The 20274-nt window shown below is 32.9% G+C and overlaps 1 protein-coding gene across 3 annotated transcripts in view; it reads left to right on the top strand.

Moving 5' to 3' along the window:
- Nucleotides 1–237: 237 nt before the first annotated feature.
- ci (cubitus interruptus) overlaps nucleotides 238–20274 on the top strand; it is a 42861-nt gene continuing 22824 nt past the window's right edge. Inside the window, exons 1-3 of one of the 3 annotated variants that reach the window (XM_067277438.1) lie at nucleotides 238–512; nucleotides 3989–4055; nucleotides 18117–18243. In XM_067277438.1, coding sequence (XP_067133539.1) covers nucleotides 4040–4055; nucleotides 18117–18243 — 143 coding nt within the window. In that variant the 5' untranslated portion in view covers nucleotides 238–512; nucleotides 3989–4039. Of the gene's footprint in view, nucleotides 513–688; nucleotides 817–3988; nucleotides 4056–17319; nucleotides 17407–18116; nucleotides 18244–20274 lie in introns of those variants that run through there. The other 2 variants (XM_067277437.1, XM_067277439.1) reach the window with 2 other exon arrangements.

Below are 20274 nucleotides of genomic sequence, written 5' to 3'. Positions count from 1 at the left end.
AGGAAGGAGTGATTGAATTATTTATTGGGATGAAGCCATCAGCATCATTGTGTATATGTAGGGAGGGACGATTACAGTTGGGCGGACATCATTGGAGTGGACTCTTAGGCCGGGGCAGGTGGCAGATTATGTGACAAGTAAACTGGTTAGGACACGTGATTCCGGCTAGAAAAATCATGATAAAAATGTTGCCGGGAGTAAGTTAATGGAGAGTGCCACTAGGGGGCCAGTTAGGGGACGCCCCAGGGACGGTGACCGGTCAGAGGGTAGATCGACCATGTGCACGGAACAGCCGGCGGCCAGGCTAGGGCACCGGGCTACATTCCAGCTGGGCCAGCGACTTGGCCTTGGCCACAACGGCATTGGAGGCGGTCTGTGAGCAGACTAGCCACTCAGAGCTGGCCGCCACTGTACGTTGGTAACCCGCCTTATGATGTCTCTATTGGAGCTGCAGCACTGCGAGCACAATGTCTGGTTCTGCCATTAACTGATACTTCGTCTTCCTTCTTAATGTAAGTAAGGCCCGTTTTTCTATGCCCGTTTCGTCCCGATCCGCTTTAATACCTCTTCATTTATTCAATTGTTCCCTACTTTTTTTAATGTCGTTTTCGCTGCTGGCATTAGGCACTTCTCTAGTTCTCTATATGGCCACTAGGGTCTATCTTTCATTGACTACATCTTAATCTGCGATGTCTAGTGATAACATCCACTTAACGCCTGCTGGTCACGTGACTCAGACGTCCCTATTACATTCCGCTCCAATTTTCACTCACCAATCTTCTCGTAAGCCATAAGATAGCTCCGAATTCGTAATGAGTGAGTTTCCTTTTACAATTTTATTCTAAATTTAATCGCTCGGCTCCGTTTTTCCAATTCACTTTCGCACAAAATCCCCTACCGATTACTTTCCACCCTCCTTGTTTGTGTTTTCGTGTATAACCCGCACTGCGCGGGTCATACTTTTAATGTCACTTTAACTGTACAATTTTGTAAGGCCACGAAACGAATTTACAGCGTTTTAAGCCCACCATTCCCCCCCTTTTTCTTGCAAAACTCTAAACAACAACGAACGGAAGAAAAGGAGAAAGTAAACTAGCTCTTTGCAGTGAATCTATATATAGATTAAATATAGGTTGCTTACGAAGATTTACTTTATTTTTCCACTCTTATATTAGAAAATATCAAATTTTGACTCTATAAAAAGACTAAAAAAAAAGAAAAAAACATTTCAACTCTTAAATTATCCCTTCTTCTACTTCACCCCTTTTTACAAAAGAGCAGAGGCATCGTACACCAGAAAAAAAATCATATATATAATATATATATATTATTAAAGAAGAATTTTTGCGAAATTTTTATAATGGAATAAATTAGCCTTTGAATTCCAACACAAAAACTCAGCATACGGTCTTTTCCTATTATCTAGCTTCTGTATCTACTGCATGTTCACGGTTGACATACAAAACTGCATGGACAAGAAACTAATAACATTCCTGAAACCACTGGCGTAAAATCCAATTTCTGTAGTCGCCAACTCAATAACATACTTTATTGTTAACTCCTAATGTTACATACCAATAATATGTAATGGCTCTCTACGCTTTAGAGGTGTGGAAAGAAAGGTGCAGGGGGAGAAAAAAAATCTTTCTCTCTCCTCTCTCTCTCTTCTCTTTCTCTTTCTCTCTTTCTGCAGGGGGATTAAATAATAACTACTAAACCAGAAAAAAAAAACAGTAGTGGAGACTGAATTTTTGATTAAAAAGGTTTTTTTTCTGGTTATTCTTAGGCGTGTATCTTCTAAATTATAGATGCTTCAGCTTGATGTGTTATTATACACCAAGATGAAGCATGTACACAAGTATACATAGGTGTACATATAGTCTATATGTTTTTATATATGAAAAATTCAATTAATTTACTTGATTTTAGTAGTTTCTAATGTCATAAAATACAATTTTTTTTTGCTAATTTTTTGAGTTTAGAAGAGGGGGATTTTTATGGAGAAGGATTGGGAAAAATAGGATTTTGTTATAATATCAGTTTTAAATATATTATTATAAGAAATTGTATAAATTTAGTTGATTTTAACAGTTTCTAATGTTATATTTTCACTAGTTTTAAACATGAGAAGTAGTTTAGAAGAGGGAGATTTTATGGAGTAGGATGGGAGGAAAATAGGGTTTTATCATTACATATTTAATTATAATGACATAATATCAGTTTTAAATAAGATATTATGATATAATTTTACTGTAAAATTATTAAAATTTTAATTAATTTACTTGATTTTTTACTAAGGTTGAGATGAGATTACAAAATGAGAGGAGGAAAATAAAATATTATAGCTTTAAATAATATTAAAAATAATATAAATTAAATGTATATTAATGAGAAAACATTTCATAAGCCTATAGAACACACCTTGATAGAAATAAGTGCAAAAGTTCAGTTAATTAATTATTGTAATTTAGAATAAATTAAAGAAGATATTCTGATAAAAATATATGAGAAAGGGCAATAAAATTGTGTAAATTAAAAGGGATTTACACGTAGGGTATAGAAATTAATCTCAAGTTGTCCTTTTAGGATGATAGGATTTTATAGGATGGATATTTTAAGTGATAAAGGACATAAATTTAATTAGTATATACGTTATTGTAAGATTAGAGTTAATTTTATGTCACTAATAGCTGAAAACTAATGCGTTTTAATTATATTTAAAATTCATAAGTTTATCGGTGGAAAAAAATATGTGCATAGGAAGCTTATTAAAATTAATTTTGTTTTTTAATGTTGTATGAGAATAATCAAAGTTATGGGAAGATAAATTAGGCATTAACGAATAGGTGACGTCGGCGTAGACGTCATCAAAAAAGTAATTTCGAATAATCCGTTTAAGTGGATTATTGATTTTAATCACCATTCATCGAAGTGTTTTAAGAAGTTTTCAAATGATTTATTTTAATTAGCGATTGATATTTAATTTAAAAAAATATATTTTATAAAGTTTTTCTTTAGATTAATATTCCTAGTTTTCAATTCTCATTAATGCTCTTTCACTTGTCTTTTTTCTAACGTTGTTATCTACGACTAATTAATTCGGTTCAGTTAATTAATTAATTAATAGCGTTATTTACCGCATAGTTTTTATTGTAATTAGAATTTCGCCAGTTATTTTATGCCATTTATGTTAGATTTTTTGGGAAAAGAAACGATGTAAGTGATTGAAGAGAAGTTAAAAAAAAAAGGAAAGACACTTGAACCGCTCTAAAGTCGAGAATATTTCGCAATTTTCTGTTAATTCTGTCCTTAAATTCGATTAATTTGTGTTAAATTTCAGTTGGGTCCAAGCTCTGTAGCTTTGAATATAAGATTGTATTCATGTTTGTGTCTACATGAATTGTCTGTTGAGGTAACCTATAAAGCTTCAACGAGCTGATTGTAAATTAGAACAATGTAAAGAATTGCCGAGAAAGTGATGCTAGATACTTTAAATTATAGTAAATTCGTGTTTAAGTACTAATTTAATTGATTTACATTCAACTTGTGTAAGGTTACAAGCGTTATTAATACTTAACTCCTCTTGATAAACAAAGAACAGACTGGCATTAAACCTTAAGACACGTTTGAAGCGCAGTCTTTTAAACCTAAAAATGCATAATTGTGTAGTCTTACATACAATAAACAAGCCATAAAATGTTTTTTTTTTTCGAGCGTTATTCTTAATTATGACAACTCGAAAATAATAATAATAGTTTAATTAAGATTTATAGAAGCTTAAAACATGGGTTCTTTAACAAAAGGTTCTCAGCGCCTGAAGGTTGTAAGTACGTACTGTACATAAAGTACAATAGGCCACTTAAAAAGAATATATTTTCGCTGCCGTAGCTTAAAGTACGTTTTATAAAGTATAAGAATTGGCGTAATTTATTAAAATTACGGGTAAATATAAAATATTTTCTATAATAATCCTGTATTATTCCTTCAGGTTTTTGGAAGTCTAGAAGATGAAGAAATGTAGAGTGTTGTATTATGTCTGATGGAGCCTCATTTCGGTAAGTCGTTTCTTATTATAGACATCATTTTCGGCAATTTTTTAACTCCCGAGTGTGTAGCACAGTTTTATTATGTTTAGATATCTGTCACGCTATTTTTAGAAGAAAATATGGCGAATTTTTCAGCCTGTCACCGCGTATACCATCTTGCCATTTATTTTGTGTAAAGTAGAAAGTTACATCATGTCCGACGTATTTTATCGCTTAGTTTTTGAACTAACTTGGCGACGTTTAACCTAATTAAATCGAATTCTTTTTTTCCTAATTATCCAGACGTTACTCGGTTTCAATTTAACTGTATATTGATGCGGTGTGTAAGGCCGCTTTACTGTATCTGTATTAATTAACCTTATAGATAATTATGAATTTCTTTTTGTTGTGTTGGTAAAGTGTACAGCAGTATACGATTAATTACCGTTTAAAGTACATCAAACAATATAGGCAATGTGAATTTAGGCTAAAATTAGTAAGTGCAAACTGTATTGGACTGTATACTTGAGTGGTGTTGATGCTTTATCAGTAATGGTACTGACACCAACAATACTTTCCATGGTAATTATCAATGCATGGAATATTTAGCATTGTTAGTATCAATTACTTACTAACAATACTTCAACAGTAAATACAGTATTTGTATTGTTACTTACCATGGAAAGATTGTTGGTAAGTATCAGTAACATTCAATTAGGCTATACTTTATCAATAATGTTACTGATGCCAATAATAAATATTCATTTAATACTTACTAATGATACTTTTCGTGGTAAACATTACATTTATGGATTGTAAGTATCAATAACATCCAATAATACTATCCAATAATGGATACATGCCATTAAAGCATCGACTTCTCAATTTTGTTTAGTTTTAAGTCATGTTTTATGTATTAAAATCCTTATTCATTTTCTAAAAGTTGTCATTTTGCTTTTTATGTTTATAAAATGCAATTATTTCTCTAACTTACTGTAATTTTAAGGCAAGAAAGCCCCAATATGTTTTTACCATTTCATGGTATTAATCTATAATATGGAAACTTCATTAATTTATAATTCTTTAGATTATTATTGTGATACTTTTTGCTATGAAATACAGTGGTAATATCAGCAATATTTTTTCTAAGTAAATTAATTTTAATTTCTAGCATCTGTAAGGCCTATATTTGATAAACTAAGGATTTTCTGTCAGCAAAATTCAATATTTATTTATGATATTTTGTTGTTTAACAATCATTTTTGCACTTTTTGGCTTTCACATATTTAGAAATGGGTTAATTTTTGCTTACTTTGTGTGCCGAAGTATGAGAATATTGCACATTACATTATAAAATAATTCATAATTTTACTTATTTCTGGATTTTTTATTGTATAATTTTATATAAATTAACTGTATTTTATTCCTTTTTTTTACTTTGGATAGTCTGGTCATACTTTAAGTGAGATAAGAACAAACTATTTATATAAATAAAACTTTGTTCATTTTAATGTTTATACTATTAATTAAACTTCCTGATTATGTTTACTTTATAATATATAAAATTTTTATGAATTTTATATACAAAATAAATCATTTTTAATATTATTCAGGCAATTTATCTAACTCTAAACCTGTCAACAGAAGTATAAAAAAAATGGATTTTTAATGCTACTTTATCACTTTATTAGCATAAAAATTACAGAAAATGGCAGAAAAACATGAAAAGAACAACACAGAGAGTGTTCTTCTTAACATAAAACATGACTGAAGCCTTTAATAAATGAGTTATTTACAATATGTGTAAAAACAAGAGTTTTAAATTTAAAAAATAAGTAAGAAATAGCTGAATATAGGTTAATGATATTTATAAGAATATTTAACAGTAGAAACAGGGAAAAAAAGAGCACTGAGAAACTATTTTGTAGTGTCATAATAGAGACAATGGATTAGTTAGGGAAATCTGGGAGAAGGTTAAGGACAGGGGCCCAAGAGGGCAAGATGGGACATGTGAAAAGGGATGGGTATAGGATACATTCAACCATGGACCAGCTGTGGGCTCGTTTCTCTCCTATCAATAAAGCTTTTAACTAGTTAAATTTTTATATTATATCTGGGATTGGTAATTAAGCCGAATGTTTGACATCCTTTCTCCATGAGTAATCGATGATAATGTTGTTTATTACTTCCTATGACACTATATTTACTTTAAACTCGACTTTGTTTACAAGTAAAAGAGTACACCATCTGTAAATTTGTACATGTGTATCCGTTTATGGCCTTATGATATTAATATTATCGCATTTAAAGACTCCCTCCCCCCATTTAACTTTCATCTGGACATTAATTGAAATTATTTTTCATAACTGTAAATGAATTAAAGAAGAATTTTCCGAAGAACTAGTTCTTGTTTTTTTTTTTCTTTTGCCTTTGATAATTTTTTAATGCTCTTAGGCATTTTAGTAATTATTACGCTGCATAATATAGTTGTAGTATGTTGTCAATTAACATAAAAACTGGCTTAATGACCCTTTACACGTTAAAAGATGTAGTCGTTAGAGGTCTATCAATAAGATCATTCATGGACATTATAAAGTGGGCTTTATAATGGATGAAAATTCAGAAATTTCAGCCGAAAAATGTAAATTTGGAACACATTTAGTGGTTCATCTTGTTTTTTTTATGTACGTTCCGTGTGTACATTCACTGATTGTAGGAGAGTACAATGATATTCTATTTGGTTTTCTATCATTATATCCGTACTTTAACCCACACAAAATGTTTCTGTTACGTGTGTTAAGTCGAAACGTGACTACCATACGCGTGATCACGATTTTTAGGGGTATCTAGTGATAAAGATATACCCGTTTCAAGCACAGAATTTGATTGCGTGCCAGCTAAAAATCAGCTTCAATCTTCCTTGAGGTATGTCACTCTCTATAAGCCAAGCACCCTATAAAGATACAATTAGTCATGTACGAATGTCATGAAATTTTTTCAGCTTTCAATAAGATAAGTCTTTACTTTAAACGGTCTAGTTAATGACCCCTGGTTGCTTGGATTGACCCTCGCCAAGTTCACGCTCAGCACAACTATTTAGTGGTCACGTTAGCCATGGTCATTGTCGAGGTTATACGAGTCGCATACCTATACAAGATTTTTAGTTATGATAAGCTTTTATGGATATAATTCATGGATAATTAATGTTTGGCTAATCGATCTTGAGCTTCGTTTAAGAGCGTTTTTATAGGGGTTTTCTTTGGCATTGTCGGGTCAAAGAAGAATTTATAAATTTCGCGGATTCAGTATAACTATATTGAATTTGCAATGAGTTGATTGGATAAATATATTCCTCTTTTAAATAGTGGAGGTATTCGTCTTAAATTGAAGACGACATCCCTGTTTAACCGGGAATACGTTGCAGTTTGAAGATATTCATCTAAAATTAGAAGATAGTCCTTTACAATCCTCAAAAATTGAAAAGTATTCCTCTTAGATTGAAGACATACTAAAGTTGGAAGATAATCCTCTAAAGCTGAAGACATACCCGTGAAATTGAAGATATTCTTCTCAATTTCAAAAATTGAGATCAAATAGGGCATTCAAGGCGCCATAATAAAGACGAAACGGATACGTTACGCTCCATCAATTTTAAAAATTCAACAAAAGAAGAGAATCGGAGAGGATCACTAAAACGCTTGACAGACCATCCGAAACCTCCATTTTGGTTAAAGACTAACTAGAAAAAGAATTTACAAGAGTTTATTTCATTTAAAGTATCAGAAAATCGGGGAGGAAAGAAAGAAAAAAAAAAGAAATTGCATCCTCCTCTAGGCTTTCGCCACTACAGAATTTTCTACCCTTTGCACCTCATTTTGAAGAATCGTAAAATGGCGACCTCGTGACATTATCTCCGAAGAAGTAAAATTATGCAATTAGTCGACTAAAATAATCGCGAAATTTATCTCTTCCGTAAAATAACAAAGTCTACTTTTTAAGATTATTATTATTAATTTTTATTTTTAATAATTTTCCAGCAGAAATTTTAATTGGTATAATCAGCAACACTGTAAATTAACCTAACCTGTTTTGAAATTTAATCACTTTATTAAAAAAGGTTCTGCTTCCGTTAATAATTATTCGAACACGCAAAAGTTTTTAAGAAGTTTTAAACTAGTTGCGTGCATACGAATGGATGGTCCTTTGTTGATTTAACTCATTTTTTTCGGGTGTATTAAACACGGGTTATAACTAACCGCTCGCCGATACTCCGCCATTTTTTTTTTAGTCTTTGAAAAATGGCCGTTAATCAAGCAAAGTTATATGATCGATTCGAACAATCTAACAGACTCTAGCTACCGATTAAGATCACTCGTTACTTTCCGAACCATAATTGAGTCTCAGGGAAAAAGAAGAAGAAAAAAAAAATCCCCAATGATCCCGCCCATCTACCATCAGCCACATTTGACACGTAAGCACGAGATCACATTTGACACATAAAACATACAAAATACACTCAGGCCTATGTTTAAAATAATTTATATTCAAGATGATCTCTCTTATAGTCTTTTTTTTTTTCCTTTTCGAATTCTTCATCACCTACAGGGATGCTTCGGAAAAAAATACAGTATATATATATATATATATATAGGCCTCAATTAATTCGGATTAGTGTCGATTATGTTAATGTTTCTAAATGAAAATCTTAAAAATTAGTAAGATTTATAGATTGTATATCGATTTACGTTTATTTAGATGAATTTTTTATAGTAAAAAATTAATAAATTATTGTTTTTTTTCCTGTCTCTTTATTTATTAACGCGCGCTTCTATCTGTCGCTCACGCTCTATTCATTTTTATAATAATAACTTTTCGTGGCCGCTCCTTTAAAGTTTAATTAAAAAAGTTTCCCTCCGCATTTAGGAATGCCGGATGTTTAAGTTATAAAACTCAAAAATGTAGAAAAAAGTCATTAATTTTACCGGAAGGTGTTTTGTAACATAAACCAAATTTATTTTCCTACGTATTTTTTGACTTGCCCCCCTTATTTTTATAAGGGAAGTTTCTGGATACTGTATATAAATTCCCTTATATTTTTCTTTAAATATGATTTCCATTTTACTAGGAAATTTCCCTTTTTATGAACGATAAAACGTTCATTTAAATATTATTATGTCTAGTTTCTATCGTTAAAATCATCGTTAAATTAACCAATGATGTTAGATTAAAATGCCGAAAACATTAAAAAAAATGTTATTTCTTTTTTTATTTTATAAAATATATTTTATACAAATGTTTTTAAAGGATTTTTTTCTATAATTTGTATATTTATTTTCATGGTTTTTCTGTCGAAATCGGAATTTTTTCGTACAATTTTTCGGGGAAAAAAATATTAAAAAATTGTTAAAAAGTTATTAAAAAATTAATTATTTTTTTAAGAAAAATATATTAAAATGTGTAAATTTAAATAATAATTAAATAATTTAATTTAAATAATTCGAATTTTCGCACGACAGTCGGAAATTCGGCCGTAAAATATTGCATTGTATTGTACTGTACGTTTCCTATATCTGGACGTGTAAAGGTTTAAAAAATAGCATAAAAATGTAGCAGAAAAATTAATAAATTATTTTTCTAGCGAAGAAAAAGTATATTTATACTTCCAACTTTCGTACGAAAGCCGAAAATACATGCGGGTATATCGCATGTTTCTGCGTGTATTTTCGGCTTTCGTACGAAAGTTGGAAGTATAAATATACTTTTTCTTCGCTAGAAAAATAATTTATTAATTTTTCTGCTACATTTTCTTTAAAATTTTATCCTATTTTTAAACAGTAACAGGAATATGTGCTTACACACGCGCGCGCACAGTCAAACCTCTGAACAAAGGCCACTGACAAACATAAAAATATGGCCGTTCTTCGGAGGTGGCGGCTGTTTGCAGTTTATTTTGTGTACATTTTAAAAAGGAATCTTTTAAAACGGAAAACATTTTGGTATCGTGCGATTCCGGTTTACACAGGTTTTACTGTATTATCCAGTTTTCTTATGTTTCTATGCTATTATTTTACTTTATATTCTTTTCTAATTTTCATAAAACGATAAAAGTAATATATTTTATTTCATTCTTTTCACATTTAAAAAATATTTTTGCGTGTTTTTGAACTTGTTCTTTTAAACATTTTCTATAGAAACAAGTAAATTATTTTTGTTAGCTTTTCTGTATTATTTACTGAAATCAAATATGTTTATGCTGCAAATACTCTTCAGGTTATGCTGTAAATACTCTCCAAATTATGCTGCAAATACGCTTCAGGTTATGCTGTAAATACTCTCCAAATTATGCTGCAAATACCCTTGAGGTTATGCTGTAAATACTCTCCAGGTTATGCTGTAAATACTCTCTAAATTATGCTGCAAATACGCTTCAGGTTATGCTGTAAATACTCTCCAAATTATGCTGCAAATACTCTTCAGGTTATGCTGTAAATACTCTCCAAATTATGCTGTAAACACACTCCAGGTTATGCTGCAAATACTCTCCAATTATGCTGCAAATACCCTTGAGGTTATGCTGCAAATACTCTTCAAATTATGCTGCAAATACCCTTGAGGTTATGCTGTAAATACTCTCCAGGTTATGCTGTAAATACTCTCCAAATTATGCTGTAAACACACTCCAGGTTATGCTGCAAATACTTTCCAGGTTATTCTGTAAACACTCCAGATTATGCTGCCGCATTATGATGTAAACATTCCTCAGATTATGCTGCAAATATTTTACAGGTTATGCTGTAAATAATCTCCAGGTTAAGCTATAAATGCGTTCCAAGTTATGCTGTTTAACCTTCAGGTTATGTTATACTATTTATAATTTCAGTAAAGCTTTTGATCCCATAAAAATGCAAAAATTCAAAAGAGTGATGTTCTAACGCTCAGATTGTGCTGTTTATGCACTTCAGGTTTGCCTGGAAGCCAGAAAAGATTTTTTCTTTTTCCAAAATTTTTCTTCTATTTTTTATCTTTTATTTTATTTTCTACAATAGAAACCACACACACACACACACACACACACACACACACACAAACACAAAATGTAGCTCTGAAAGTACCAGTTTTTCAGCTTCATATACGTGATTTATATTCAATTTCACGTGGAAAAACTCCAAATATTTCTAAATTTACAAAATGATAATATAAAGAGCGAAAAATAAACAAAAGATAAAATTCTATTGCCAGATGTTATCGTCAGCAATTATTATTCTCTTACATAAAAATAAATCGAGTCAATTAGCATGGTTTCTATATACTCGAAAAGAAAACAGACAAACAGACAGACTTAATTTAGCAAGAAGATCGCATTTCGTACGGATAAATCCGCGAAAGTAGTTAAATTTAACCTTTTTTTTTTAACGTTAATTAAAGCCCGTTTAAGAGCGACAAACACAATAGAAGCTTAGAAATCGCCAATAAAAAATAAAAAAAGGGAAAGGAAAAGAAGAGTGAAAGTTAACGATGCTACAAAATATAGCCTTAATCTGGAGAACATGCTATTATTGTGGAGAAAAGAAACAAAAACGTAATGGAGGTTAGAAACTGTGTATCTGTGTGGGTGTTGAGGCAAGGTAAGCGACTGGTATGATTGTGCGCCGCTGGCAACATTGTCTGTGTTGTGTCGGTCAGGGTAATGTTAGGGGAGAATGGGCCCACTTCTATGCCGCCATGATGATAACTTGATTAGACTGCAGCAAACTAATGTCTTTATCATTGAAGCGACCACCATGTTCGTTTCCAGAACTCCTCCAGTACACGTTACGTAAAAGCACGTTGCGTGCCTCCATTTATGTAATATCTACAAATTTAACCTCCCTCTTATCGAATTTATTTAAATTCCTCCCCCCACAGATATATTTTAATGCACTTTTAACATAGGAAATCGTGGGAATTTTTAATTTCTTTCTCTTTTTTTTCCTTGCGTATTTCTAATAATGTTGGGTTAAGTTATGTATGTAGTCGTTCTGTGTGTTGCTTTCTCTCTCTCTCTCTGGGGTCTTTCCGAGCGAAAACCTGGTCCGGTAGGTACCATTACAGAAGTTTAGGGGTTGGGTAAAAGTTAGTGGAGTGAGTTTGCAGATGGTTGAGGACCGATCACATTTCTAGTGGTTTTAAGTTACACACGCAAGTGTTAAAAGCAAGATGACCTCTGTCGTCACCTTTGTCACACTTCGAATGGTTGTATGGAATCTTGTGCTGAATTGCATGTTCGCATCGGTTTTTATTATTGTCATTATGCCATTTTGGAAGCTAAACATACTATTTAAAGTCGGAACTATCAACCTTATTTATAATTATAGTAACTTTTACGACAGGCGGAAACACTGTAACGATTTTTCACTTTCATTTTTTAGTGTTACTCACGCGTTTTTGGACGTTTAAAATGGAACCAAATGTATGGAAATTCGAGTGTAAAGTAGTTTTTAATTTATATATCGAGTGGTATTCACGTTAGGTAAATTCAATTACGTGGAAGGAAAGGACCACCCATAAAACGAACCTGCCTTAATTTCGAGTCTCAAAAATCCACCCAAACTACATCGTTACTAAAGACATAAGTTTTAAAACTGGTACAATTAATGCAGCTTTCATCTATATAAAGTAGGCATCCGGTGTTGAATTTTAAAGGGGGTGCAGTTTTATTTTCTCAAGAAAAAATAAATAAATAAATGATTTAAGAAACATTACATTTTAATTATGACGTATCAATAAGACGTGTAATTTTAATTAATATATCATATCCTCATAAAGATATCTGATAAGGGACTGCGATCATAACACACTCCAAGGTGATTTTTATGCATTTATATTGACAGATTTCATCACTTACCACGATTTCGACTTTAAAAAAATGGGGGAAAGGAACTCGTTTCTCACAGGGCGATCTCTCCCCCCTCCTTTAAAGAAGTAGGAGACGAAGTGAAAAGGGATGTAAAAAAATTAACAAAGTGATCATCTATTAACTGTTAGTATTACCTCGACTGCATACAGATATCATTTAGCCCGAGGAGTACAAACCCCGTTTCATTGAATCGATATGCTGGTCCTTGTACGTGCTAATTACCCTGTCTCTACCGGACAGGTAGAATGACAGAATAATTACTCTCAAAGACTACTTACTTTGCTAATACTTGGGTGGTCACGAGGAGTATCCGTCTCCAAAAATGATCAAGGGCTATATATCTTGAAAAACTTTCATCTATATAAAAAACCATAACATGCTTAAATTTATTATGGGCCTTAACTTGTTTAAATGAAGTCAAAATGATTCCTAATTAATATGGCAACGCATGTTAATCGTTGTAATGTGGTGCGACTTCAAAAAATCTCTTAATCTGTATTAATGGCTTCTAGTTTCTCGAGTTTACGGGTTCTTAGGCAATCTACTGACCACCTGGCAACGATCCTTTCTAGTAATAAGAATGTAAAATCCCATTATGATGGATTTTGTTAGTCCTTTGGGCGTTTTATATGTTTACGGGGAGGTTTTTATCGTGTAACCACTTATTAAAATTTGAATCTAGATGCTTGTGATATAATTTAAAACCATTAAAGAAGCCGCCTAACGTGCAGGATTGGGTCTCCGATGCTGCGTGGCTCCATTTTTTTTCTCTTCCTTCTCGTTGTGTTAAGTTTAATGATTATATTTGGCAATCATTGATCCACCGATATTAAATGGATGACCCGCTTTCTGATGGATCTATTTCGAATGATCTTTTTTTCATGAGGAAGTTTACCTATATTGGGAAACACCTGCCTAACAGCGGGATAATTTTTGACCCTGTTTTCTTACCTAGCCTAAATTTTTCTACCACCCGAGATGTAAAGATTCCGAGAAGGCGGAAAATTTTCCAAGGTAAAGAAGGCCTTCTAAGAAAAGAGACTGGGCTTACGCCGTGCCCATTACAACACTGTCAAACCGTAAAAAAGACAGGAAGACCGCCCTATAGATAGTAATCAGAGAAGGGCACCATTGACGCAATTGTTGGCAAATTTTGAGCCCGTTCCTTAGAAATTCGTGGCCATTTTTTTTTCCTCCGCCACTCATTCTACCGGCACATTCCGTAACAATAATTAAACTAAATACCCTTAAAATGGTTTTTAATGAGGATCTACTCGTAACTGCACCTTTATTTAACATAATTTATCATCATAATTGATGCAAATTACCATTTTCCATATTCATAAACGACTTATAAACATTATTGTACTGTATACAATCGTGCATACTTTCAATCCCTTCAGACCATTCTTAATTATAATTAATGTAAATGCCTTTAGGAAGGACTTTATTGTTAACGGACTTTACAGGGTTTAATTCTGATGAAAAATCAATGAATTTTACAATAGCAATTGAAATTAATGCCCTTAAAAACTGGTGATTCTCTTCAGAACATACCCTTTTTTAAAGGGAATTTCAGAATTAAGAACTCATGATTAACCTTTATGCACTGAGATAACATAATTTAATGCCATAATTGATGTAAAATTTCACTCAAGGGTTTAAAGCCTCGAAAGCCTTCATTTCTGAAGGCTCATTTATCGCTTTATAAAGACATTTACATTAATTGTAAAGAATTGTTGTTAACAATTAACACACTCCACAAATTTAAACCATTTTAAATTATTAATTAATTTGAATTCTCATAAAGGAAAGCATCAATATGTGAGTGAAAAATGATAATTGTGTGAATGTTCCTAATTAAAAATTAAGTATATAATTACAATTAACTATGCTTCAGATAACATAATTTACATTTTCCATATTTATTGCCGTATTCTATACACCCAGTCCTTGAAAAAGAGATAATTGATAACTATGAATTAATTTAAATGCCTGCAGAAAGGACCATGATTAATATTCTCCTTAAGAATAAATAGATTTTACAGATATGAATCCTTTAGTAAATTGAATAATTTTCAAGGATTCTAATTAGGATCTAATTAGAATTAACTTTTATACTACCATAAGTGATACAAAATATCACTCCCCGTATTCATAAAGGAAGATCATCATATTTTATAATTGTACAGTACATGATTTAAAGCTCATATAGTAGATCATTTAAGTTAATTTAAATTCCTTTAGGATCTGATTGAAGCAGGACTGTTCATAGCAACACTTAATTAACTTCATTGCCCTTAAAAATAGTGATCCCTGATGCTTGAGATATAGCATAAATTAGTTATGAGTGGTGAAAAATATTAATTTATCTTACTTATAAGTTCACTTTATGCAGTCATACAGCCTTTCAGTCCCTTAAGAAAGAGATCATTTGTAATTGTAATTAATTAAAATTCCTTAAGAAGGGATCATAAAATTAGAAATGTCCTTTAAAATGTAACACATTCTGCAGATTCAGATCCTACAGATGTGAAATCATTTTCAATTACAACTGATTTTAATTCTTACAGAAAAAAAAGATCAGCACATTCCACAATCATAACTGACTTTGATGCCCTTAAAAAAAGGATCACAATGGTCCATTAAGTTACATGTATTGCGTAATTATCTCGAAGCAAAAGGGAGAAAAAAGCAGCACCGTTCGGTTTTTTAGCCGCATGACTAACATCGCAATCATCCCCAAAAAATATGATAAGTGGATCCATTGAAGAGGATCTTTTGTTTATTAATCTTTCTCATGGACGACGTATTCCAGTTTCTACATTTAAGAATGAATCATCCGAATACCTGATACCTAATACATATGTGGAGATATATCGGCATACTTTGAATAAAGAAGAAGAAAACAATGCTCATACTGTTAAACAAAACGGCAGGTGGATCGTTAATTTCAACTTTAACAGTCTTGTAACACGAATTCCGCCATTTTTACTTCACCGCCAGCGATTCTGTGTATAAATTTATAGGAAAAAAAAACCCCGCGGGGTAAACACAAATCTTCGATATCTTTCGTTAACACATCTTCAGAACAAAGGAGTTGGTGAGTTTGTAGAGACGTTTCTGGACAGAAAGTATAAGTTTTTATTAGTTATTTTAGCCTTAAAGTAAGGTTCCCGTATACGAAAACTATGGCAGAATGCATTTTTTTTAAGCAAGAAAAAAAAGTACATTTTCATCATTTCGTCTGCAGTCATTGTTTCGGCACCTAACAAATATGACAGCTTCTTTGTCCCTGGCCTGATTGATTAGGACAGCGAACTTTCAGCCTTCATTATATATCCAACATCTATTAATGTTCCTTTCGGATGATTTGTTCCTTTCTATTTCGCCAACCAAATCTTCTTCTTAAGCAGAAAAAAAAGGTTGCACCCCGATAGCCGCGGACAGGTTCACAAAGCAGATTATGTTCGGCTTAATACATCATGTGCCAAGGGCTACCCAACCTAAAAATCCCTCAACGCCAACGGAACCAGAAGAGAAGAAGAAGAAGAAGGGGAAAAAAAACTCCTCTAAGTTAAACTAAGTGATCTACTGTAACTAGAATCGTCACGTAGTCTTGCCATCACTTTCGTATCACTGACTTACATCTCGGATTTCATTAAAAAGTTTTAAAAAACAAAATGTATTCCGCTCGGCCGCCATTTTCCTTATCGAATTTTGATCGCTTATCTATTCTAGGCCAATTATCTTCGCTACCACTTACCGATCCGTGATACGACTTAATCTATAAACTTCTTAACTTTACAACAAAAATAATTTTAAGGTCTCAATGTTTACATTATAATCAATTATGAAAAAATTACACTGGGAACGTAATTATAACCTGTTTGATTATGCAAGCAGGTGCTAGAGGATGTCCTAACGCGCGGTTTTAGTACGAATAATTATTCGTGTGTACAGGATACACGCGGTTACTATAACCTACAAACTTGTAGAATGGATAGCGAGGGGTGCTCCTTTCCTGTTTGATTTTGGGAAGACTTAATAATTATTTTTTTAACTGTAGAATTTACTAAGTAACGCCAGCACTCGGGACGAAGTAACGACTTGTTACTTGCCTGCAGATAAATGAGAAAGCTAGTTTACTAACCCTCCGGACTATTCTGGAATCCATCAGTCAGCCCTGACAGGTTCCCTCTCCACTCATTGTCGGAGAAACTATCCCATTGAGGGGGTCTGACTGTGAAAACTTAATTACACTTATCCTGCAGACACAGCGTGCTAGAGTGATCAGCATTCCACTGAAGAAGCTGCATAATCAAACTGGCCGTGCAGGATGGGCTGGGTTTTCAATCTGTCAAACTTATGCATTATGTGTTTATTCCCTTTATAACATTCGAGGTTGCGGAGATGCGGAAGTTTTCTTTTTTAAATAAGTTTATTACTGTTGTTGCGACGTGGCCGAGTGGACCTCCCCAAAATGTAGGCTATAATTTTTTTTCTCTTCGGTTGTAGGCCACTCGACAATATATCGATCTTTCATCAATTTCTAATTGTTTACCATTGAATCTGCTGAAAAATAACCTCCCCCTAGAAGATACGAACTAATGAGAATACATTGTTGTTTACTGCCTATTATCTCAGTTTGGAAACAGGCATTTACAACGAGACCCCCTCCAGTAAAGTATCGTCAAGCTACTATTTGAAATTTTATCACGAACCCGTGAACGATACCAGGGAGCACTTCTATAATAAGACATAAACTAACAATAGGTTTAAACCGTGTATTGTTCCCCAGCTCTCCCACATAATCTACTTCTCCGAGTCGCTACAGTTACAAACAGGTTAGAAAAGAAGATTACCATCACGTAAATACATCATATTCCAAGCAGGGTTTTGGGATTAGGAGTACAAATAGGGCTACTTAAGAAGTTGTATCATTTTCGAAATCCCCGAATGATTATAAAATTACTCCATTAAATCTTTGTAAACTGTTTGCAATATATTAAATTAGTGTTTCGTCTTCTTTCGTCTCTGCCAAAGCCTATTGTTCTGCTGAATTTCTGAAAGACGAGCGAACGATTTAAAGAACAAAGACACTGAGAAACCCACTCTGAAAGCTGATATAACTTAGATGTTTTTTCTACTCTGAAGCAGTTAAACTAACTTCTGTGTGTCTGTTTATTTTTCAGGTTTACCGTTCCAGTTTCCCAGTGCCTTTGCCACCGTCCACACTCCGATTCCAGTTGATCAGAGAACTCACGAAGGTCGCTATGTTTGGGAACCAAGACTTCACGCATTTACTCATCCTTCTCCTAGGTAGGAAGATCACGTTTTTTTTTTTTTTAACGTTCTATAGGCCTGTAACTAAATGTTATCCTGGCTTGGGTTGTGCATCAACCTCTCTTTTACTTGACATATGGGGTGCAAATGTGGGTTGCCTCGAGTAGTGCCTAGTGGAGCGGAAACAGAGTGGGGCCCATTTAATGGCCGCATAATCACTATTATAGATTAGCAATTAGGAGTTGTGATCACGCATATATTATCGCAGATACGATCGTTTGAAAATTTCTTAATTTCTTAATAAAATGTCATTTTCTGGGCATGTCTTGTAGCTTAATTATATCTTAGTACAAAGAAAGAAAAGCGAAATTATTCAATAGAATAGGCAACACCTTGTATTTTCTCGAGATTAAAAACAATTGAATTATAATAATCTTAAGTAAAATCTATGTAAATGGTAAATTTGCGTGTTAGAAATGTAAATATTAACATTTCTTGTCATAAAAGAATGGTTTGAAAGAAGTTTCTTTCGTGTATTTTTCTACTTCAAGTATTGTATTTAGATTTGAAGACGCCTTTAAGATGTTATACGGTCGAACGTCTAATAACGGCCACCTCCAAACAGCGGCCATTTCTTCAGGAGTAACGTAAAACAAAGACCGTTTTTTTCTTTTCGTCAGCGACCGTTATACACAGGTTTGACTGTAAATTATATGAATTTACGCTTGGCAGAATCTTTTCAGTGTTTTATAATGTTTAAGAATCATAAAATTAATTAGATGCGAAAAGATTTCTCGAGCAGGGTTATAGAGTTACAGAAGAATAATCCTTCTGTAACTCTATAAACCTTCTAAATCTTTCCTAGAAAGTTTAAAAATTAAAATTCTATAGAAAGCTGCCTCCGTATTTATTAGAGGACCCGTTCAAAGGCCTTTTGTAAGTAAAAAAAAAGAAAAAAAGGTAATCTGTCAATGCAACAATGATAACTTATTTCTATCGGCCACTCTCATAATTAAATTCTGTTACGCTTTCGCTAGGTCAGGACTTCAAAAGAAAAAACAAAATATAGTAAAGTCGTGTCCGAACTTTCTTTTTTTAATTGGAACTTTGGTAGTTTTATGAGCTGTTCTGTATAATTAGCTATAAATTTTTTTTTCTCTCTTTTTTTCTTCTTTTCTAGACTTGTTTTGATGAAACCGCAATTCTTTGTATGGTTGTATCCACTTATCTCTCTACAACAGTAACTTATTCTTTTCTTTTTATGCTTATTTTTTCTACAATTGTTACTTCCTTTCCGAAGAAACAATTATTTATCCAACTCTGACGATTTAATATGAACATTTTAATTACTTTCGTGTAAAAAAAAAATCCGGTTTTCTCGATACGAGATCGCTCGGGTAATATACATTTTTCTATGAGTACAGGTTAATTGCTTCCGAAATACGATACACCAACCCTCAGCTACGTAGACAAAATGGCATGAGCTTCAGTTAGAACGTTAGAATAATTGATGTACAAGAAGTACAAGGCTAAGTAAATTGATGCACAAGGCTAATAAAGCTATAAAATATAAGATGCCATTTCGGTACTTTCAATACTTATAAAATATATATAGAAGATATTGTACTTATAGACACAAGAAAACCATTAGTGGCTTTCTTATTAAGTTTTTTTTTTTTTTGAAATTCGGCATCGCATCGCGTTAATCTTGTTTCAGGTCTTTTTATAGGCTTCTTAACTTAGAGAGGACCCACCCAGAAGTATTCTCTCCACGCATTAACCCGTGGAGAGCCTCTTCGGGAAGGCCAATTGATTAAAACATGCGAAAAACGCCGCGTAGTCAGTGTGTCCATCCGAAGTTTTGATCGGGAAACCGTTGATGGTACCCCCTCGACTCTTGTGTTCTAACGCGATTCGATAAGTATTCGTCGTTTTTACGGTCGTGCCATGCACGATAATGAACTGGCACACCGAACAGACTTGCGTGCAAACATTGCTCGCGGCTCTTCATTCCCTAGTTAAGAATATACTTTTTTTTTTTTCCTCTCTCTCGCTCTTTCTCTCCCC

This window comes from Centruroides vittatus, unplaced genomic scaffold, assembly GCF_030686945.1.
Source record: "Centruroides vittatus isolate TY-2023 unplaced genomic scaffold, ASM3068694v2 contig_747, whole genome shotgun sequence".
NCBI classification, from domain to species: Eukaryota; Metazoa; Arthropoda; class Arachnida; order Scorpiones; family Buthidae; genus Centruroides; species Centruroides vittatus.
Note: the sequence above shows the minus strand (reverse complement) of the source record. Positions and strands in the feature narration are given on the sequence as shown.